The 23,237-nt window shown below is 50.8% G+C and overlaps 1 protein-coding gene across 5 annotated transcripts in view; it reads left to right on the top strand.

The window, feature by feature from the left end:
* Positions 1 to 3,684: 3,684 nt before the first annotated feature.
* Positions 3,685 to 23,237, top strand: part of ZNF638 (zinc finger protein 638) — a 51,318-nt gene continuing 31,765 nt past the window's right edge. For 4 of the 5 annotated variants that reach the window (XM_062493895.1, XM_062493898.1, XM_062493899.1 and 1 more), the window contains exons 1-5: positions 7,749 to 11,837; positions 17,581 to 17,642; positions 19,126 to 19,164; positions 20,469 to 20,851; positions 21,628 to 21,878. In XM_062493895.1, coding sequence (XP_062349879.1) covers positions 10,155 to 11,837; positions 17,581 to 17,642; positions 19,126 to 19,164; positions 20,469 to 20,851; positions 21,628 to 21,878 — 2,418 coding nt within the window. In that variant the 5' untranslated portion in view covers positions 7,749 to 10,154. Of the gene's footprint in view, positions 3,699 to 7,748; positions 11,838 to 17,580; positions 17,643 to 19,125; positions 19,165 to 20,468; positions 20,852 to 21,627; positions 21,879 to 23,237 lie in introns of those variants that run through there. The other variant, XM_062493896.1, reaches the window with a different exon arrangement.

Raw genomic sequence — 23,237 nt, forward strand, 5'->3', positions numbered from 1 at the left:
TGGCACCTCGGGGTTTGGGGTGCGGGACGTGCTGGGGACAATCCGGGCGGGCTGTGGTGGCACTGGAGGGGTGGCACGGGATGTGGCCAGGGTTGGGGACAGATGTGCTGGGGGGTTTTGGGGTGCGTCCCAAGGCCAGCTGGGACCGGGACGGGACAGTCCCGCGAGGTCACCGAGGGCCAGCGAGGCGCGCCGGGAATGTCACCAACACTCGGGGACACAGCCGCGATGACAGCGAATGTCAAACGGCGCCTGGGACGGCAGCGCACGTGTAGCCGGGCACGGGGACAGCGACACGGGGCTGGCTGTCCCCTGTCCCCAAACAGGACACGGGGCTGGCTGTCCCCAGACAGGACACGGGGCTGGCTGTCCCCTGTCCCTAAACAGGACACGGGGCTGGCTGTCCCCAGACAGGACACGGGGCTGGCTGTCCCCTGTCCCCAAACAGGACACGGGGCTGGCTGTCCCCTGTCTGTCCCCAAACAGGACACGGGGCTGGCTGTCCCCTGTCCCTAAACAGGACACGGGGCTGGCTGTCCCCAGACAGGACACGGGGCTGGCTGTCCCCAGACAGTGACACGGGGCTGGCTGTCCCCTGTCCCTAAACAGGACACGGGGCTGGCTGTCCCCAAACAGGACACGGGGCTGGCTGTCCCCTGTCCCCAAACAGGACACGGGGCTGGCTGTCCCCTGTCTGTCCCCAAACAGGACACGGGGCTGGCTGTCCCCTGTCCCTAAACAGGACACGGGGCTGGCTGTCCCCTGTCCCTAAACAGGACACGGGGCTGGCTGTCCCCAGACAGTGACACGGGGCTGGCTGTCCCCTGTCCCCAAACAGGACACGGGGCTGGCTGTCCCCTGTCCCTAAACAGGACACGGGGCTGGCTGTCCCCAGACAGTGACACGGGGCTGGCTGTTCCCTGTCCCCAAACAGGACACGGGGCTGGCTGTCCCCTGTCTGTCCCCAAACAGGACACGGGGCTGGCTGTCCCCTGTCCCTAAACAGTGACACGGGGCTGGCTGTCCCCACGCTGTCCCCCGTCTGTCCCCGCGGCTCTCAGGGGACACGGACCGAGCTCTGTCCCCTCCCCGGCGCCGCTGTCGCTCAGCGCTGTCCCCCCGGGGCTGGTGGCCCCATCTGCTGTCACACCTTGGGGACAGCGCTGAGAGCACAGCGGCCCCCGGGGCTGGCCCGGCGGAGGAGCGGATGAGTGAATGATTAATGAGTGAATGATTAATGAGTGAATGATTAATGAGTGAATGATTAATGAGTTAATTGGGGACAGCAGCTGCCCAGCGTCCCCCAGAGCCTCCGGGCCCCCATTACCCCAAGGCCACCACATGTCCCCAAGTGCCACCGGCCCCGCCCAGGGAAGCTTTTCCAGGAGGAAAATTCCCATTATCCCACCTGAACCTTCCCTGGGGAACCTGAGGTTGGCCTCTCTCATCCCACCCCAAATCCCCGTTCCCAAATCCCTGCTCCCACCCCACAGATCCCCCTTCTCTCCAGGCTGAGCTTTCCCAGCTCCCTCAGCTTTTCCTGCTGTTCCACATCCCAAAAATCCCCTCGTTTTCATTTCCATCCCAAAAATCTTCCCCTCACTTTCCCAAAATCCCTGTGGGATGGAGGATTTAGGGGGAGTTCAGGTTTGGGATTTGCTCACACTTCCAGCTTTTTTTTTTTTTTTTTTTTGGGGGGTTTATGCCAGCATATCCAGGATGAGTAAAAGCAATTTGGGATCAGCTCAGCATCCCTAAAAGTGCAGAATTCCTTGTGCCCATCCTTCGACTGAAATATTTACAAGAATCCATTCAATTCTTTGTTTTAGGGTTAAGGTGACCAAAAGGAATTCCCCAATTTTGGGGCTCACCCCAAAAGGATTTTCCCTTCCCAAATAATTTTCATCAGGAAGGATCCTCGGGCTGGGAATTGGCAAAACAGCCCCAAATCCATGGAATTCAGCTGGGAATTTAGTGCAGGAATTTTGGGAATACAGAAGGATCCTTCCCAAGTCAGCTGAGCTTTTTTTTGTTTTGGTTGTTTTGTTTTTTTTTTTTTTTTTTTTTTGGGAAAATCCAACCCCAGGGAGTCACTTTGGCTGGATTTGGCTGTGGGTGCCCAAAATTCAGCTCCAGAATCTGCTCTGAATTCCCTGGAAATGCTGTGGGAGAGGGCAAGAGCTGCTGCAGCCCCTCCGTGGTCAGGATTTCGGGAATTTGAAGGGAATAACGTGACAGCTCGAAAGGTGTTTTCTGTGGGTTCTTGGATTACAGAGGTTTCGTGGGACACGAGTCTGGATTTGGGGACAATGGCTCGCTGTGAATGTGAACCCATTGGAATTTCAAGGGATTCCTGCTGCTGCTCCAAAGGAAATCCCACTGATTTAATCCCCTTAAATCCCAATAATTCCACCCCATCCGTGTTCAGGGACAATTCCCACTGTCCCAGGTGGATCCAACCCGGCCTTGGATGATTCCAGGGGCAGCCACAGCAAATCTGGGAATTCTAGCCCAGGCAGGAATTCCTTCCCAAGATCCCAGCCCAATGTCCCCTTTCCCAGTGGAAGCCATTCCCTGTGTCCTGTCCCTCCCTGCCTTGTCCCCAGTCCCTCTCCAGCTCTCCTGGAGCCCTGCAAGGGACTCTGAGCATTCCCTGGAATTTTTCTCCCTTCTCTAGGGGAACATTCCCAACCTGACTCCAGAATCCTGGAACGCTTTGAAAGGGATTTTAAATCCCAACAATTCCACCCCCATCCATGGGCAGGGACACCTCCCGCTATCCCACGTTGTCCCAATTCCTTTCCAACCTGGAACATAATGGAACAATTCATCCCAAAAATCACCACGGACAAACCCCTGGGAGTCAGCGCCTCCGAGGCCTCACAGTTTTCCCTGGAATTACTGGAGCTGCCATTGTCCCTCCATGGAACGCAGGACACCGTGAAGAGAAATTCGGAATAAATCCAGCAGGCCTGGATGAACATTCCTGAAGCGGCCGGGGCTGCTGAGGGAGACTGAGATGGGAACCCCACTCTTATACTGCTCAGTTTAGGGCCAATTTGAACCCAAAACTACCGCTCTCAGTCACCGGATCTTATCTTCTTAAGGTTAAAATGCTGAATTGATGGATTTAATGGGTGGAATTAAGGCTCTAATGCAAACAGCTCCCGGTCCCTCACGATTCCAGGTGCAAGCAGCAGGGCAAGGAAGGCCGTGCTACACACAGCAGCCTTAAGGCAAGGAAACAAAGGGACCACAAGGAGCAGGGCCAATAGCTGAGCGCATAACACGCCGAGGGAATTGCAGAAATAACCGCAGGAGAGCTAAAAGCAGCAATAATAAAAGCGCACATCCAACCGCACCTCTCGGACGCGAGCGTCGATCTGAGGCAGCGCGCACCGCCGCCGTCCTTTTATACGAAGGCTGCTCCCAGCATGCCCCGCGGCAGGCTTTGCACACGGCGCGCACGCGCAGTTCCACTCCCTCCGCCGCGCCCCCCCCCCCCCCCCCCCCCCCCAATCCGCGCTGCCTCCGCGCAGCCGCAGAACGCTCCGTGTCCTTCCGCGCTCCGCTGCCGGCGCTCCGCCCGCCGCTCCCGGGCCTTTCTCCGGCGTTGTTTTAGGGTTCCTTCCCGGTTCTCCCGGCTCGTCCCGGCGGTGGGGGACGCGGGGGAGAGCGGCGGCTGCGCCCCGGCGGAGGTAGGAGGCGAGCGGCGGCCGCCCCCAGGAGCGGTGGGGGCTGAGGGGGACGCGCGTAATGGCGGCCGTGTGTGAGGGGAGGGGGGGAGCGGGTGAGGGGCCCTCATGAGGAGCTTCGGCCCGTGGGTGTTTATTCTTTATTTTTTTAATCCCTTCTCCTTTTATTCCTTATCTTTTAACCGCTTTATCGTTAATCCTTTTATTTTCCGGCCCGCGGATAAAGCCGTCCCGTAAACACCGACCTGCAGCGCAGCCGCAGCCCCACAACGGATTCTTCGCATTTTATACCCGGCACGGATTTAAAGTTAAATTTTATAATTAAAAATCTCGGCTTTAGGCGATTTGAAGCGAGGGAAACGCTGCCCTGGTCCTCCCTCCATTCCCCTGCACGTCAAACAACACGCAAAGCCTTAATTTAATCCTTATTCAGGCCTTTAAATCCATAAAATCGGCATTTTTTTACCTTAAAACAATGGGGGCCGGCTGTTGGGAGTTGTTGTTTTGGGTTAAAATTAAAAATTTGGCCTAAATAGAACAATACCAGCCTCAGGTTGGCTTTGCACCTCGGGACCTGGACATGACCTCAGGGACCTCTTCGTGGTTTGGGGTTAAAAATGCTTTTCCCTCTTTTTTTTCCCCCTTTTTTTCCTTGCTTTGAAACGGCAATAATTGAGCAGAATTGTGTCAAATAACCGAAAAAAAAAAAACCAAACAGATTTTTACTTAAGTCCGGGTGTTGTAACTCGGTAGCATCACGTGGTTTGCAGGAACTTCCTCTTTTGGGGGATTTAACCTTTTAAAATATAATTTAGGCACAGGTTTCGGTGGTTTTACTGTTACTTTAAACTCAAAATGTTATTTTTAATTATTATTTTTTTATAAACCAGAGTTGTTATTTTGTTTCTTTTTAAATCTCTTTTTATTGTTATTTCGGAAAGATTTTTTGGTTTTTTGGGGTTTTTTTTTTTTTTTTTTGACTCAGAACTTGAATCAACCCCCCCCCCCCTGAAAAATCTCATTCCAGCCCAGAATTGATGTTTAAATGTTATAAGTTTGGGGGTTTTTTTCTCCTGTCTCTGCTGTGGGATCCTTCCCTGAACATCTAAAACCTTAAATCAGCTGCTGGCAGGATGGGAGAGGGTGGATCTGATGTGAGCTCATGATTTTCCTTGGAATAAAAAGTTCTCCAAGGACAAGAAATATCCTGAATTTCATATGGATTTACTTTTCCCCCGTTTCAATCTATCCCTGTGCTGTGGGGATGGAAGGGACCAGCCCAGCTTTTTCTTCCCCAAATTCTGCTGAAATTGAGGATATTTATCCAAATCTGGGGTTTTCCAAAACCTGGATTCCTTCTTTTCCCTCTTTTCCTTCCCCACTTTGGAATTGGGGTTGTTTTTGCTGCCAGACAAGGAGCTCGTGTGGGTGTTTCCCTTTTCTCTTTCATGCTCGAAGGCAAATAAAACCCATTTTCCTACTTCCTTGCCATCAGTTAAATGTTCTGTGTGGAATTTGGGCTTTTTTGGGGAATTTTAGGCAGGAATGTAAGCAATGGTATCAGGTGCCTGTTGCTGGTGTTTAAATTGATTTATCCAACTTGGTGCTGCTCTGAAAGTAGAATTTGAGGACAATTCCTGGTGTTAAAATGCCCGATTTTGGTCCTGTTTTAGGAATTCCTGGTTGTCCTGATTTTTAATTTTTTTATTTTTTTGGTGCGTCTGTATAGAAACTTCCTGCCTCAAAGACTGGGATGGGGCAGAAAATTGGGAATATTTCCATGGATTCTACACTGGTGTTGATGTTCTGCTGGGGTAGGGATGGAGTTAAATTTTTCTTGGGAGTTTTGTTTGGGATTTGGGAGCTGAGTTTGGCTTTTCCTGGAGTGGCTGAAGGGATATCCCATAGCTGCAGTGTCCTTTTCCAGAGCAAAACTGGGATGGAGGAGTGGGAAAAAGCAAGTTTGGCTTCCAGGAGTGTGGGAGGAATAACTTCACTTGGCTTTTTTTCTCATCCCAGGAATATTTTTATTCAAGTGCTTCCTTTCCCATCTTGCTCCTGTTTTTTATTTTATTTTATTTAATTTTTGGGATCTGCTTCCTTCAGACTTTTTACAGTTCCAGCTCAGCCTTTGCTGTTGTCTTTTTCTTGGGAAATCCAAATTTCCAGGCTGGGATTTGTCCCCTTCCCATTATCCAGATGCTCCAGGACCGTTCCCATTCTGCCTTCCTCTTCCTCCTCATCCTCCAAGGACAGCTCCTGATCCCTTGTGTGACTGGAACGTTGCCAGTGATCCTGGCTCTTGGAATTCCAAATCCACTGGTCCCATCGAGATCCTGCTGGATCTGGAGCTGGCCCAGAGGAATATTTTGCCTGGAGACAATTTCACCTCTAAAATCCTGGGATTTTTTTTTTTTTTTGTTGTTGTTGTTTGTTTTTTGCCTGAAGCGGGCGGGTGATCCTGCTGGAATGTCAGAACCCTGGAATGCCAGAACCTGGATCTCTTGTGCTGTGCTGGATTTGGAGGATCCTGGGATGGTGGGATAATACGGATGGACCCCACGGATAAGCTGGAAAACGCAGGAGCTCCTGCTGGAACTGGGGTTCTACTGGAAGGTGTCACTCCGGAGGTGACAATCCCAGAGATCCCAAATCACGGGAAACAATTCCCAAATGCAGGAAAAGGGCTGGGAATGCCTTGCCCAAACCCTGACCTTGATGAGAGAACGTCTGGGCTGCTGTGGATGAGGAATTCTCCAGAGGGAAGGACCGTGGCACCCTCTGGATGCCATCATGGTGTAGGGCAGCACAGGAAAGAGGAGGAAAATCCAGTTCCTTCCAAGATTTTGCCCTCAAACAGAGGGAAGAGCAGGGAGTCTCCAGAGGAGATGCAGGTCTTGGGGCTGGACGTGTGGTCAGATCCGTGTGGACGGGGTCGGATCCGTGTGGACGGGGTCAGTTCTGGAAAGCTCTTGGAAAGGCGCAGCAGCTTTCTAAGCCTGGCTTTGCTTCCAGTTTTATCTTCTCTGGAGTTAGCACAGAGCCAGAAAATTCCATGCTATTTATAGGGACAAAGCAGGAAGTTCTCCTTTTGGAATTTGCTTTTGGATAAAACTTGGTAGAAATCCGCTTCCACCTTCTCCTGAGGTTCCTGGGGGAAAGGAGGCTCCAGAGGGACCTTGTGGCTCTCCACAACTCCCTGCCAGGGAGGGGGATTTGGGATCTGGTCCCCGGGAGTAACAGGAAAACAGGGAATGGCCTCAGGCTGCGCCAGGAGAGGCTCAGGTTGGACACCATCAGGAATTTCCTCCTGGAAAGGGCAGTGGAGTGCCCAGGGAGGTTTGGAATCCCCATCCCTGGAGGAAGGAATCCAAGGAATTCCTGGATGTGGCACTCGGTGCCAAGGTGGGCGTCGGGCAGAGCTCGGACTCGATGATCCCAAAGATCTTTTTCCAGCTGGGAGAATCCCAGGATTCGGTGCTGTTGCAGGTGGGGTTTCCTTGCCCTTTTTCTCCGTGCAGGAATTCTTGCTCTGGATCTGGCTCTTCCTGCAGCAGAGCCTTGCACAGGCACTGCAGACACCAGTTTCAAATCCAGACCTTCCCATTTCTCCATCTGTATCGGGAACTCTGGGATAATGGAGGCTGGAAGTTGAAGGGAAAACAGGGAAGGCATCGTTGGCCTCGTGTTGTGCTCTGAAATTCTGGGATTGCTGTTCCCAGGGATCAGCTGGGAATGTTCCCCTGGAAAAGGGAAGAGCTCAGAGTCCCTAAAGGGGCTCCAGAAGAGCTGCAGAGGGAGCGGGGCTGGAGGCACAGGACGCAGGGAATGGCTTCCCATTGGGAAACTGGGATTTAGGAAGGAATTCCTGCCTGGGAGGGCGGGGAGGGGCTGGGCTGGAATTCCCAGATTTGCTGTGGCTGCCCCTGGATCCCTGGCAGTGTCCAAGGCCATGTTGGACACGGGGGCTTGGATCCACCTGGGATGGTGGAAGTGTCCCTGATCCGGGGGTGGGATTGGATGGGATTTAAGCTCTTCTCCCACCCAAACCATTCCACGATTCCTTCTGCTTTCCTTTCGGTGTCGCCGCAGCCCCAGCTTGGCACTCGGTCCCTGCTGTGGTGTCCTGTCCCAGCAGCGGCGCTTCCGAGGCTCCGACACTTCCCAAACAAAGCTGCCTGGAAGAGGAAGGTGTCGGGATATCAGGACGTCCCTGATACCTGCTGACCATTGTTTCCTCTGTCTTGGCGTTTCCTTAGAAGCAATTCCAGCGTTTCCTTTGGAAAGGTCTCTCAGATGCTCCTTGTCCTCAGCCCTTCGTAGAATCCCGGAATGATTCAGGTGGGACGGGACCACAAATCCCATCCACATCCACCCCTTGCCATGGATGGGGACGTTTTCCATCAGCCAGGTTGCTCCAAGTCTTTCCCAGCCTGGATCCCATCCCTGGCCAGGCTGACGAGCTGAGGTTTGCAGAGGTGAGTTGTCATTCCCGATCCTGCTGTGGGAGCTTCCCTGCTCCCAGCTGCCCTGGAAGTACCCGGAGAGGTAAAAACTCATCCTATGGGAATTCTGGGGTTTTTTCCCTCCGTCGGGAGATTCCTGATCCGTGGAATTAAGGTTGGTGGTGTTTCAGATCTGCTCTGCCGATCCGTCCATGGTTGTCCTGGTGGTGGCAGCTCCTTCCTGATGGAACCGTCCTTCATGATGGCTTTGACAGTTCCTTCTCAGGGAGTTTTTATCCTCCAGTGCTGGGAATTCTGGAGGAAACGCAAACTGAAAGGCAGGAGGCGGCTCGGGGAATGTTGATTCACATTTGTTTGGAAACCCTGCGGAACAAACTTGGCTTCGTGTGCAGCTCCTGTTGAAATCCGGTTTAATTCGTGCAGGGAGGAGGAATAGTGGGTGAGAGGCTGGAATTTTGGGAACGCTGTCTGGTGGGAATCTGGTTATTGTTTGCTTGGAGAGGATTGATAGAGCATTCATGTTTCTCCCGGGCCGCGAGTAGTTTGTACTGGGTTCCAGTTAAATAATTCCTCCAATAAAACCTCACACCCAAATGGGAACAAACTCCAGGAATTGTGCTGGAAAATCCTCCTCTCCTGCACCTGTGTTTGGTCGTTCCCTGTACGGTTTATTCCTTGAGCTGTGATCTCAGTGTGAACCTCTGCTCGTGGAAAAATTCCCATCTGGACTCAACTCCCACGAGCTCGGAAATCAAAAGCCCGCGATGACATCGGCGAGACGGGAACCTCGACGCCACAGGAATTCTGTGCGGAGCTTCTGGAAAATTCCTGGAAAACCTCGTGAATGGCTGCGAGAAGAGTCCGGTTCCAGGCGAAAACAGATGGACAAGGGGGAAATGAGGAATTCCTGGGTTTGGAGTTTTCCTGGCTTGGGTTGGGATTTATTTTTTTGCCGTGTTTGGGGTTTGGGAATGGGGATGGAGCTGGGAACGCGCTGATGTCGTGGCTGCTGCTTTGTCCTCGCCCTAAATGCAGAATTCCCGCCCGGTCCCCGAGGAGCTGCACCAGGAGTTTTTGCCACTCTTGGATGTTTTCCCAGTCTCAAGCTCCATCCTGGGCCTGCTTGGACAGGGCTTGGAGGATCCCTGGGATGACAGGAGGTGTGGAATGGCAGGAGCCGGAATGGGATGGACTTTAAGGTCCCACGGCCCAAAGCCCCGTGTGATTCTCTCTCCAGAACTCAGTGCTGTTTCATTTTCCTCTCCCTGTGTTTGTACCTTCTCTCCCCACCTCACAGCACCCAATTCTCAGTGATTTCACCCAAACCAAGCCCCTCTTCCCTTGACCGCGGTGCTTTTCGCGCGTAGAATTTTTCTTTTTCGGTTGTTCCTGTACGATTTTTACTCCTCTCTGTTGCAAACCCTTCCCGTTTAAGCTCTCAGAGAGATCGGATCTTTTTCTACCCACAGAATTCCAGCCTCATCCCACCCTGTGAATTCTTGCAGGGTTTGCTCTTCGCCCATGGGAGTGTCCTCCTGGAAACCTCTCCGGCCTCGGCTGGGCTCCACCCAGTTGGAATTGGTTGGAGTTCTCCACCTAAATGGTTTCACTTCCAACTCATCCCTCGCCACCCTTTGGACGGGGAGGGAGGGTTTCGTGCTTTGCCTTACTGCTCCTGAAATTAATTAATTGTAATTAAACCCAAACTCTGTTCTCACCGAGAAGCGAAATGCCAGGTTTCGAGCGATGCTGTTGCAAATGTCACCAGTGATTGTGTTTTCCCTGTGACGTCCACCTTGGTGGGTTGAGCTTGTTAATCACCTGTTTCATTGATTAATCACCTGTTCTCTATATTTAAGCCTTTTGAAACAGTGGAAGAAAACATGTTTTTTTTTTCCCGTGTGTGACTTTTGAGTGCTTTAAACTGTGACGCAAACCCCGCTTTCGTGCCTCGGGTTGCTTTTCTCCCCGTCCTAGAAGCCGCTGTGAGCAGATGCCAAAAGATGACCCATCTAATCCTTGTCTTTTAACTTGCAGCTTTGTGTTGTTCTTGGAAAGTTTCGCACCACTTGTGAATTCCCTGAACCTTGGCCTTGCCAGCCCCTTTGTGTTGGGCCCTCCTCCTTTTCAGCTTGCCCAAATTAAGACCCACTTGGCTCTCCAGCGCTTGGCTGCCAGCGGCGGGCGGGCACCTCCCCACGCTGGCGTCCGCCGGGCATTGCTGAAGGACGCCATGTTTAGCCCCAGAGGAACCTTGCCCCCGAGGCCCAGAGGACCCAACCCGTCGGGAACCAAAGCCCCGGGAGCTTTCGGGGCCGGAGGCGCTGCGGGGCCGCCCAGGAAAGCCGCGCCCGCGACGCCCCAAGGAACGCCCCAAAGATTCTCTGGGCAGGACGCGCTGCAGTGGACGGGATCGCAGAGGATCAACGTCCGAGTCACGCTCCACAGGGCCGATCCCAGGAAGGTCAAGGAGAAGAGCAGCCTGCACCAGGAGCAGAAGGGAGAGCTGCGCGCCAATCGCTGGGATGGCGGCCCCTGCCCCGCCGGCACCGCCGGGCCCAAACCGCCCGGCCCGGCGCCGGTCTTGGAGCAGAATTCCAACCCCCAGAACCGCTACACGCCCGAAAGCGCCTCCAGCATTTTAGCGAGCTTTGGGTTGTCCAACGAAGACCTTGAAGAGCTGAGCCGCTACCCCGACGACCAGCTGACACCCGAGAACATGCCGCGGATCCTGCGGGAGATCCGCATCCGGAAGCTGGGCCACGCCGTGCCCGGCCCGCACGCTCCGAGCCGCGGGGAGGAGCCGGCGGGCGAGAGCGCCGCCGTCGTCAAGGGCAAAGTGATCGACTATGGCCACGCCAGCAAGTATGGCTACACCGAGGACCCGCTGGAGATCCGCACCTACAACCCCGAGGCGCTGCCCGAGGAGCCGCTGGAAGCGCGCGTCTACAATCCCGAGGGCTCGAGCGCGGAGAACCGGGAAGAATTCCAGCGGGAGCCGAGCTTGCCGGTGGCCGTCCCGCCACCGCCCCAGCCGCCCAACGTGCCGTGCAACGCCGTGTTCCCGGCCGAAGACCTCATCAAGCTGCCGGCGTTCCCCGCCGACTCTTCGCCCGCTCCGCCGTTTTTCCCGGCCGAAACTCCGGCCAAGGTGCCGGGGCTGTGCGGCGCCGCGCCCGCCGCGCTGCCGGCGGTGAAGCCGGCGTCCCGGCCGCCCGTGCCGCCGGTGCTGCCGCCCATGCTGCCGGCGCTGCTGCCCTCGCCGCTGCCGCAGCCCATGCTGCCCCCGGTGATGCCGCCGCTGGTCCAGCCGCCCGTGACCCAGCACGTGTTACCGCCCATGACGTCGCCGCCCTTCTCGGCCGGGCTCTTGGCCGCCATCAGCCAACACGAGCAGAAGCAACGAGACACCGGCAGCGCCCAGGCCGGGACCGGCGCCGCCGGCGGGACCTCGGCGGGACACAAACCCTTCCACAAAGCTTTCCGGCCGCCCGTGGAGGAACCCATCAAATCCCCGTTCGGGGTGGTGAAGGCGTCCTGGCTGCCCGTGTTCCCGGATTCCCAGAAGAACAAACGCCTGCCCACCCCGTCCATGATGAACGACTACTATGCCACGTCGCCGCGAATATTCCCACATTTGTGTTCTCTGTGTAACCTTGAATGCACTCATATGAAGGTGAGTGGCTTTCCCAGATTATTCCCTAAACGTGCGTGCTCGGCACCTTTTCCTGCCGCTGGTTGTTTTCCCTGGGAATTCTGTGGATTGGGATGCTGGTGTCGCCAAGTTTGAGTGTTGGGAATGGTGCTAGAAATGATCGTAACGGCGTGGTCTGCTCCCTGTTGCATTTCAGAGTTGCTTTGTTTTTATTTTTATTTTTTCTTTAATTCTTATTTTAAGTATCAAAATGATTTCTGGTTTTGCAGCGGGTTTCCAACAACAAATCAAACTTCGAGCAGCGGAGTGAAATATTTAATGTCGTGTGTGGGGGACTCAAATCATGTCTTGGGGTGGGGGAGATGTCTGTGTGTTCATTCCCTTCCTCCTCCTTCTCCTCCTCCTCCTCTAAAATCTGTCTGCAAACAAAAGAGCCCATTTAAAACCCGAAGTTTCATCTTTCAAATCTGCTCTGTGTGACAACACTGAATATTCCAGAGGCTGGCTCGGAAAATGCGTCCATTCATCCTGCCGGGCTGTCAGCCTTGAAGGGAAAAAATAAAGGGAGAAAATTATGGATATTGAGAGATAAAAAATGTTTTGGAAGCTGTGGGTTTTCCTGGAAAAGCCCGAGGTTTGATCTGTTGAAAATATGGGAGAAGGTGGTATTTTAAAAACTGGAGTAATTAATTAGTAATTATTTAATGTACTTGAATTGCAAAGTGTGGAGAGGTTTTGGAGCAGGGATTTTTGTAATTCCGTAAAATCCTGGAGATCTGAGGCTCTGTGCGGCGAATGAAAAATGTGACTGGAAATGGGGACACCTTTGTTAGGGGTTAAAACAAACAGAAATTCCCAAATCCTTTCCCCCAAGGAAGCGCTGAGGGCCAGGGAGTTGGGCAGCTGGAAGTGGGAAGAAAGGAATTGATTTAAAATAAAAATGGGTAAAAATTGAACAGTGAAACAGAAGTGGGGGGTGTTAACAAAGGGAATTAATTTAAATGGGAATTCTTTGCTCGTTTAAGGAGGGAAATGTCACTAAAAGTCTGTTGGCCAATCAGCTCCAGCTGAGGCTTTTGGGGTGGACTCGAGGTTCTGAAATCTTGTCCTGGTGCCACTGGGGTGGGATTTGTTCCCAGGAATCCTGATCCGACTGCGGCCTCCCAATTCTGCTCCCTGTCCTTCAGCTCTGGCCCGGATTCGCTTCCTTTGGGAAGTGTTTGGTGTTTGTCTCCCGAGGACGTGGGAGACCTCACAGGACCAGCCCTGGTGCAAAAGAACCAGAAGAGTTTGGGAGGTTTTATCCCAGAAAAACAAAGCTGTGATGAAGGAACGTCCAGCTGGTGTATCCATGAATTCCAGAGTTCGAAGAAATCCTCTCAATTCCATCTCTGCGGTTTGGCGAATCCAGTCGGTTCGGCGCGGTTGGAGATGACCTGGACATTCCAGCTTTGTCTTCCCAGCCATTCCCTGTCCCCCTGTGGGAGAGCCAGATGGGATTTCAGGTTGGAAGAGCCACCAGATCCGGTGATTCCCGGCGATTCCCGAGGACTTGCAGACATTCGATACTGTCCCATGTGGCATTGGCCTGGAGAAATGAATTTCAGGCATGGACCACTCGGGGCTGGATGGTGGCACCTGGAGTTGTCACCAGCTCCGTGTCCAGGCGGGAGCAGCCGCCCCAGGATCGGGATCGGAGCCGTTCTGTGTCTCCGTCGGGGACAAGGACACCGGGATCGGGCACCATCGGAGCAGCGCAGGTGATGCCAAGCTCTGCGCCGGGATCACACCTGGAGGGATTTTCCTGCACGGGTGGGACAATCCCGGCACAGCTCCGAGATGGGAAGAGAATGATGGGAGCAGCCCCGGGACAAGGACTTGGGGTGTCGTGGATGAGACGCCGCGAATGTCCTGGGCTGATCCCAGAGTGCGGGCAGTTGGAAAGGTGGGAATTCTGCCCAGGTGAGACCCCCACCTGCAGAGCTGCCTCCAGTTTGGGGCAACGTCAGGAGGACCTGGAGCTGCTGGAACAAATCCGGAGGAGAGCCTGGAGCTGCACCCAGGATTCTGGAGCCAGGCTGGGAGAGCTGGGAATGTTCCCCTGGAGAAGGGAGAAAAATTCCAGGGAATGCTCAGAGTCTCTGAAGGGGCTCCAGGAGAGCTGGACTTGGGGACAAGGCGTGGAGGGACAGGACACAGGGAATGGCTTCCACTGGGAAAGGGGACATTGGGCTGGGATCTTGGGAAGGAATTCCTGCCTGGGAGGGTGGGCAGGGACTGGGCTGGAATTCCCAGATTTGCTGTGGCTGCCCCGGATTCCCTGGAATTATCCAAGGCCAGGTTGGATCCACCTGGGACTGTGGGAGGTGTCCCTGTCCATGGATGGGGTGGGAATGGGATGGGATTTAAGCTCTTTTCCAACCCAAACCATTCCAGGATTCTGGGTTAGCAGGGAGCACCGTCAGATGAAGATGAAGATGATGAAGATGTCCAGTGAGGAGAAAATTCACTGTCCCACACTTGAAGAACCTAAAAACAAATTTCCAGCGCTGGATTCCGAGTTCAGGCTGCTGGTGCTGATCTCCCTTTTCCCATGGATCCTTCGAATCCACCCTGGGGTCAACTCGTTTCGGATCTGACCGCGCCTCATTACCCGTGGGAAGAGAATTCCGGCCACTGGAATATAAAACCCAGATTTTCCCACCTGGATATGGGATGCCGATCCAAAAATCATTCCTCCAACTTGGCCGTTCCAGAGCTCCGTGAGCTGAATTTTCCCTGGGGAAAAAAAGAAAACCAACAAAAAGAAAAAAAACAAAAAACCCTCCTGGATGTGATTTGAAAAGATTTCCGATACATCTTAAGGTTCTTTTTGTTGTTGTTGTTCAGAAGCCACAGGTTTTGGTGTTTCCCACCTGCATCCAGAGTTTTTTTATGGAAAATGGAGCATTTTTTTAAAATTTGAAGCAGGCAGGTTCAAAACGTTGAGAATTTGTGGGGAAAAAAATGGCGGAAGTTTGTGGAGATGTCCATGGAATTTGGGGTTGGGGCAGCAGCAGAATTTGGCAGATTTGGTCTCGTTTGTGATCTCGGGCAGGAAGGGACGTGGTCAGAGGTTGGATTCTGATCTGGAGGGATTTTCCAGCCTCAGGAATTCTGGGAATGTTCCTGTGGGATCCTCAGGGTTGGCTATGAGGAGGTGTAGTCGCACCAAGGTGGATTTTTTTTTTTTGACATTAAAAATCAGAATTGAGTGGAAAAAGAAAAAAAAAAGGATGGCTTGGACCGGGTATTCCTAAGAATCTTGGTGTGTCTTGGATTTTTTTTTTTTTTTAGGGCAAAATTCCCAGTTATGCTCTGGGATAGGCGGAGTCTGCCCCCGCTGCTGTTCCCTTTTGATTTTAAATTCCCAAATCCTCAAAATCTCGAAGGATTTTATGGATGTTCCATGGAGCCGGCTTCGTTTTCCACTGGGAATCACGTCCTGTCGGAATAACGGAGATTTGTGGGATTCCTCCTTCTCCCGATACCTCACGTTCCACGTGGAGAGGATTTCTTGGAATGAAACCAATTCCTCCATCCTCACAACCCCAGCCCATCTGGAATGAAGTGGGTTCGAAACATTCCCAGCACGAGGGATGGGATTTTCTCCGTATTTTTATCCACTTTTGTTCCCTAAATCCATTCAAAATCGGGGGCGGCTCCTCCTTGGACCTCGAATCCATGAAATCCTTGGGATTTTCTCTTTTCCATGAAGATTTGCGCTTGGAATTCCTCAATTGGACATTTTGCTCCATCACCTTCTTCTTCCAGGATTTCCTGGTGGTAATGCACGAGTGAGAAAAGGTTGGGATAGAATTTGGGAAGTTGGGAATGGAAGGGTTTGGATGGAATTTTTTCTCTCGGCAGGATTTGATGGGAAAGGAACTCCTGTAGAGTTTTTTAGGGAAGGATTTCTTTGGATTTCTGGAGAAATCGTGGCTGCTCCATCCTTGGAATATCCAAGGTCAGGTTGGATGGGGGCTTGGAGCAACCAGGGATCATCTTTAGGTTCCCTTTCAATCCCAGCATTCCGTGATGATTCCATGGGCAGTGGAATATTCCCAAAGAGTGAGAAAGACCAGGAATGAGGCAAAAAAGAAGAAAATCCATAAATCCAGAGGGTTTTGCCTGGTGAGGACCTGGGGAGGAGAAGAAGATTCCCAAAAATCCTGGAACAGCAGCTGGAGGAATTTGGAAGCCAAAATCCCTCCTAGGCACTGTGGAGTTGGAATTCTGGGAACCAAATTCCTGCTGGAATTCAAAATCTGGGAGCCAAATTTCCTCTGGAATCGTGGAATTCTGGGAACCAAACTGCCGCTGGAATGGTGGAATTCTGGGAGCCAAATTTCCTCTGGAATAATGGAATTCTGGGAGCCAAATTTCCTCTGGAATCATGGAATTGGAATTCTGGGAACCTAATTCTGGAATCGTGGAATTGGAATTCTGGGAACCTAATTGTGGAATTGGAATTTCTGGAGCCAAATTCCCTTTGGAATCATGGAATTGGAATTCTGGCAATCAAATTCCCTCTGGAATCATGGAATTGGAATTCTGGCAATCAAATTCCCTCTGGAACTGTGGAATTCTGGGAGCAAAATTCCCACTGGAATCGTTGAATTGGAATTCCGGGAGCCAAATTCCCTCTGGAATTTGAATTCCTGGAGCCAAATTCCCTCTGGAATCGTGGAATTGGAATTCCTGGAGCCAAATTCCTTCTGGAATCGTGGAGTTGGAATTCCTGGAATCAAATTCCCTTTTCATTCCCACCAAATTTTCCTCGAGGATCATCTTAAGTTTATCCTTGTTCAATTGAAGCCCGGAAAAATTGGGATCCTTGGGAATGGGATTATTTAGGGATAGCCTGGAATTAGGGAAAGCCATCTTGGAATGCTGTATTGTTTCTTTATCCTCACGGGATTTTTTATTCCGTCATCCTGAGATTTTAGATCCGTGAATTTATATCAGTTATTCCGTATTTGATTGGATTTTATGTTGTAAGAGCAGCTGGAAGGGGATTTTTTTTCCGCCCCAAAGATATTTAATAGTTATCATTGGTGATGTTCCACCTTGAAGAATTCCAGAGTTTTCCAAGGAATTTCCTGTCTCCATAGAAAACTTTCTCCTTTTTTCCCCACCTCCCTGTCAATATTCCTGGTTAAACCCAACTTCGGAGATTTTGATATGGAATTAAATCCTACTTTTATCCGAATTTTTTTGAAATGATGGAAACATCCCGACGTTCTGGAATGACCTTTGAGCTGTGACACGATTGGAGCTGAAAATTCCAGGAGCTCCAGGCACGGAAATTCCGGGCTGGGAATGAGATTGGATGTGGAGATGTCACATTTTGGAAGAGCTGGAATTGCTCATGGATGTGACAGCAAATCATGAATTTATTCCCTTTAATTCCCGAATTTTTTTTTTTTTTTTTGGAGCAGCCTCCGGTGATCCGCGTGGTGCCGACACCCCCCAACGTGGGTTAATTGATTAATTAATTTAATCGGTTTAATTAATTGATTTAATTGAGGCTTGTGTTCTGGAGCAGTGAATAATCAGCTTTGAATCCCGTGCCTGAATTCCGTGGAAATTTGACTTTTCCAAGGTAAAAATGGGCTGGAAAGTGAGAAATAAAAAATCAAATCCCGGCAGCTCCCGGGGGATCGGGCCCATCCCGGCGTTTCCCACTTTTCCGACTTTTCCGGATTTTTATTTTTTCCCTCAGGACTGGATCCTGCACCAGAACAACCCCGCCCACCTTGAGAGCTGCCGCAGGCTGCGCCAGCAGTAAGGGATCCGCTGGGAATGGTCTGGGAATGGACTGGGATCCGCTGGGATGAACTGGGAATGGACTGGGATCTGCTGGGAATGGACTGGGAATGGACTGGGATGGACTGGGAATGGGCTGGGATGGGCTGGGAATGGGCTGGGATCCGCTGGGATCCATTGGGAATCCACTGGGAAACAATTGGGAATCCGTTGGGAATTACTTGGGAATATTCTGGGAATTCATTTGGGAATACACTGGGAATTCATTGGGAATCCATTGGGAATCCATTGAATTCATTGGGAATCCATTTGGGAATCCATTGAATCCATTTGGGAATCCATTTGGGAATCCATTGAATAGTTTTGAATCCATTGAATCCATTGGGAATCCATTTGGGAATCCATTGAATCAATTGTAAATCCATTTAATCCATTGGGAATCCATTTGGGAATCCATTGAATCCATTGGGAATCCATTGAATCCATTGGGAATCCATTGAATCAATTTGGAATCCATTGAATCCATTGGGAATCCATTTGGGAATCCATTGAATCATTTGGGAATCCATTGGGAATCCATTGAATCCATTTGGGAATCCATTGGGAATCCATTGAATCATTTGGGAATCCATTTGGGAATTCATTTGGGAATTTTTTGGGAACCCTCTGGGAATCATCTAATGCTGGGGAGGGACCTTAAATCCCATCCCATTCCCACCCCATGGGAATTTCCCAGCTCCCACTGTCCCGGCTGGATCCAGCCTGGCCTTGGACATTCCCAGGGATCCGGGGGCAGGAAATCTGGGAATTCCAGGCCAATATTCCGTAAAAATCTCCCCTTTCCCAGTGGGAGCCATTTCCTGTGTCCTGTGCCTCCACGCCTTGTCCCCAGTTCCAGCTTCCCTGGATTTCAAAACATTCCCAAAAATTCAAAAAAAATTGCTAAAGAATTTCAAAAAATATTCAAAAAGTTTCCAAAAAAGTTTCCCAAAAAATTTAAAAAAAAAAATTAAAAAAAAAATTTCCAAAGAAGAATTAAAAAAAAAAAATTTAAAAAAAATTCCAAAAAATTAAAAAAAAATAAAAAAAATTGCCGAAAAAAATTAAAAAAAATTCCAAAAAATTCAAAAAACCCCAAAAATTTCCAAATATTTAAAAAAATTCCAAAAATTGTCCAAAGAAATTACAAAAAAAACCCTAAAAAAAAATCCTAAAAAATCCCAAAAAATTTCCAAAGAAATTGCCAAAAAAATCCTAAAAAGATTCCGAAAAATTCCCAAAAATTCCAAAGGCATACAAAAAAAAATTCCCCCAAAACTCCCAAAAAATTCCCCCCAAAATCCCCAATCAATCCCAACAAGCCCCAAAAAATCCCCCCAAAAAATAAGAAAAAATTCCAAAAAAATCCAAAACAAAAAAATAAAAAAATCCAAAAAACTTTTGAATAAAATTCCCAAAAACAATTCCCAAAGACTTAAAAAAATATATTTTTCACCTGCAGATTTCCCGACTGGAACCCTGAGGCTCACTCCTCCAGCAGGTACCTGTCATTTCATTGCTTCCCATTAATTACCTCCTAATTAGGAAATTTTAATTAATTATTATCCCGAATTTGCGCTCTCAGTGAGGTCACGGTTTTATTGTGGAATTTTAGGGTTTTTTATGTTTTTATTTTGTCCCAAAATCCTGACAATTCCCAGCTGCTTTTTGGTGGATTCACTGGAAATTCCACAGAATTTTTTCCCCCTTTTCCCCCCCTTTTTCCCCCCCTTTTCCCCCCCTTTTCCCCCCCTTTTCCCCCCCTTTTCCCCCATTTTCCCCCCATTTTCCCCCCATTTTCCCCCCATTTTTTCCCCCATTTTTTTCCCCATTTTTCCCCCATTTTCCCCCCATTTTTCCCCCATTTTCCCCCCATTTTCCCCCATTTTCCCCCCGTTTTTCCCCCGTTTTTCCCCCGTTTTCCCCCCGTTTTCCCCCCGTTTTCCCCCCATTTTCCCCCCATTTTCCCCCCATTTTCCTCCCATTTTCCCCCCTTTCCCCCCATTTTTTCCCCATTTTTTCCCCATTTTTTTCCCATTTTTCCCCCATTTTTCCCCATTTTTTCCCCATTTTCCACCATTTTCCCCCATCTTCCCATTCTCCCCCATTTTCCCCCCATTTTTTCCCTTTTCCCCCCACTTTTTACCTTTTTCCCATTTTTCCTCATTTTCCCCATTTTCCCATTGTTTCCGTATTTTTCCCCATTTCCCCCCATTTTTTCCATTTTCCCCTATTTTTCCCATTTCCCCCATTTTTGCCATATTCCTCCCATTTTTTCCCCATTTTCCCCCATTTTTTCCTTCGCCCATTCCCACTCTCCATTCCCACTCTCCATTCCCGCTCTCCCATTCCCGCTCTCCCATTCCCGCTCTCCCATTCCCGCTCTCCCATTCCCACCCTCCATTCCCACCCTCCATCCCCGCCCTCCATCCCCGCTCTCCCATTCCCGCTCTCCCATCCCCACTCTCCATCCCCACTCTCCATCCCCACTCTCCATCCCCGCTCTCCCATTCCCGCTCTCCCATTCCCGCTCTCCCATTCCCGCTCTCCCATTCCCACTCTCCATCCCCACTCTCCATCCCCACTCTCCATTCCCGCTCTCCCATTCCCGCTCTCCCATTCCCGCTCTCCATCCCCACTCTCCATCCCCGCTCTCCCATTCCCACTCTCCCATTCCCGCTCTCCCATCCCCACTCTCCATCCCCACTCTCCATTCCCACTCTCCATCCCCACTCTCCATTCCCATTCTCCCTCCCCCAGTTCCCTTTCGGTGCTGACCGTCCCCTCGGTTCCCTTTTCCCTCAGGAATGGCGTCGATCGGAAGGAGAACCGCACTCCCAAGCACCGCTCCAGCCCGGCCCGGCGCCGCTCCCGCCCCTCGGGCGGCTCCGCCGCTTCCTCCCGGCCCTCGTGCTCCTCCTCGTCCCCGTGCTGCTCCGCGCTGCGCCGGCACCGTTCCCGCTCCCGCGGCCCCGGCCGCTCCCGCCGGCCCCGCAGCCGCAGCCCGCGGCACCTGCGGCGCCTGAGCCCGCGGCGCCGCTCCCGATCCCGATCCCGGTCCCGTTCGCGATCCCGGTCCCGGTCGCGATCCCCGCAGCGATCCCGGAACCCGCCCAGGCCCGGCCCCAGAGCGCGGAGATCGCCCCAGAGCGCGGAGCGCTCCGCCCGCCGGAGCAGCCGCTCCGAAGGTAACGCGGGAACCCCGCGGGACGTGGGAACGATTGCTGGGGCAATTCCAAATGGGTGTCATTCCAGAGTCCCTCAGGATTCGGGAACACTGGGGCAATTCCAAATGGGTGTCATTCCAGAGTCCCTCAGGATTTGGGAACACTGGGGCAATTCCAAATGGGTGTCATTCCAGAGTCCCTCGGGATTCGGGAATGCTGGGGCAATTCCAAATGGGTGTAATTCCAGAGTCCCTTGGGATTTGGGAACGCTGGGGGAATTCCAAATGGGTGTCATTCCAGAGTCCCTCGGGATTTGGGAATGGAGAGAGGAATTCCCAAAGTTTTGTTTTCTAATTGCATCCCAAATCAAAATTTGAAAAAAATCAAAAAAAAAAAATCCCCCAAAAAATCCCGGAAAAATCCCCAAAAATGTCCCAAAAAACCGTTCTAAAAATACCCATAAAATATGCAAAAAAAATCGGAAAAAAAATCCCCAAAAACACCCCAGAAAATTTGAAAAAAAATCTCAAAAAAACCCGGGGGGAAAAAAAAAAAAAAAACCCAGAAAAAAATCCTCAAAAAAATCCTAAAAAATCCTCAAAAAAATACCCATAAAATACGCAAAAAAAAAGAATCAGATAAATAATCCCAAAAAAATCCCCAAAAAAATCCCCCCACCAAAAAAAAAAAAAAAAAAAAAAAAAAATCTCGGGGAAAATCCCTATAAAATCCCGGAAAGTTCCGGAAAGCTCGGCGCGCTCGCGGTGCCAGGACGTTTCCGTGCGCGGCGCCGGCAGCCGCTCTGCAGGCCGTGATGAAGACGTTGGGTCCGGGATTGCTGGCGCGATTCCGGCGGCACCGATCCCTGCGCGCCGCGCTGCGCCGTTCGTTGTCTTCGACCAACGCCGGCGACGCCCGGAGAGATCCCGGCGATCCCGACGCCGACGGACGCGCCTCGACGCCCGAGCGCGACGGAGACGTCGTCGGAAAAGAGAGGGACAGGGAACGGGAAGCGACCGGCAAAAATCATCCCGCGTCCTATAACAGGGTGAGGGGCGGGAATTGCGGGGTTGGGGAATTCCTGGAGTTTTTTTTGGGATTTGGGTGGGAGGTTCTTGGGGTTTGCGTTGGAATTCTTGGGATTTTCTGGGAATTAAATGGGAAGTTCCTTGGATTTGGGTCGGAATTTTTGGGATTTTTTTGGGATTTCGATGAGAGGTTCTTGGGGTTTGAGTTGGAATTCTTGGGATTTTTTGGGATTTGGGTGGGAGGTTCTTGGGGTTCGGGTTGGAATTTTTGGGATTTTTTGGGATTTGGGTGGGAGGTTCTTGGGGTTCGGGTTGGAATTTTTGGGATTTTGTGGGATTTAAATGGGAAGTTCCTTGGATTTGGGTTGGAATTCCTGGGGTTTTTTGGGATTTGGGTGGGAGGTTCTTGGGGTTCAGGTTGGAATTTTTGGGATTTTTTGGGATTTAAATGGGAAGTTCCTTGGATTTGGGTTGGAATTCCTGGGGTTTTTTGGGATTTGGGTGGGAGGTTCTTGGGGTTCGGGTTGGAATTTTTGGGATTTTGTGGGATTTAAATGGGAAGTTCCTTGGATTTGGGTTGGATTTTTTGGCATTTGGTTGGGAGGTTCTTGGAGTTTGGGTTGGAATTCTTGGGATTTTTTGGGATTTGGGTGGGAGGTTCTTGGAGTTTGGGTTGGAATTCCTGGGTTTTTTTGGGATTTGGGTGGGAGGTTCCTTGGATTTGGGTCGGAATTTTTGGGATGTTTTGGGATTTGGTTGGGAGGTTCTTGGCATTTGGGTTGGAGTTTTTGAGATTTTTTGGGATTTGGGTGGGAGGTTGTTGGGGTTTGTATTGGAATTCTTGGGATTTTTTGGGATTTGGGTGGGGAATTCCTGGGATTTATGGGGGGGTGGGAATTTTTGGGATTTGGGTTGGAATTCTGGGGAATTCCTGGGATTTGGGTTGGAATTCTCAGCATCTAACTGGGAATTTCTGGACAGGAATTTCTGCGATTTGGGTGGGAATGGGAAAATCCTGGAATTCTGGAATTCCATAAACATTTATTCCCTAATTCCTAAAATCCAAATCTAACCTTTCTTTGGGAAATTTCCAGTGATAGAATATCCTGGAATTCTAAAATTTCATTTAAAAAAAAAAAATCACAGAATTCCATGGAGGAAAAAATCCCGAAGTTCCAAAATTCCGTTAAATAAATGACAGAATTCTAAAATTCCATTAAAAAAATCTCAGAATTCCAAAATTCCGTTAAAAAAAAATTAATACCGTTAAACCCAAAATTCCAAAGCTTCATTAAAAAATCACAGAATTTCAAGATTCCATTTAAAAAATCAGAATTGTAAAATTCCATTAACAAAAAAGAAACAAAATTCCAAAATCC

The sequence above is a fragment of the Cinclus cinclus genome, chromosome 5 (genome assembly GCF_963662255.1).
Source record: "Cinclus cinclus chromosome 5, bCinCin1.1, whole genome shotgun sequence".
Classification (NCBI taxonomy): Eukaryota; Metazoa; Chordata; class Aves; order Passeriformes; family Cinclidae; genus Cinclus; species Cinclus cinclus.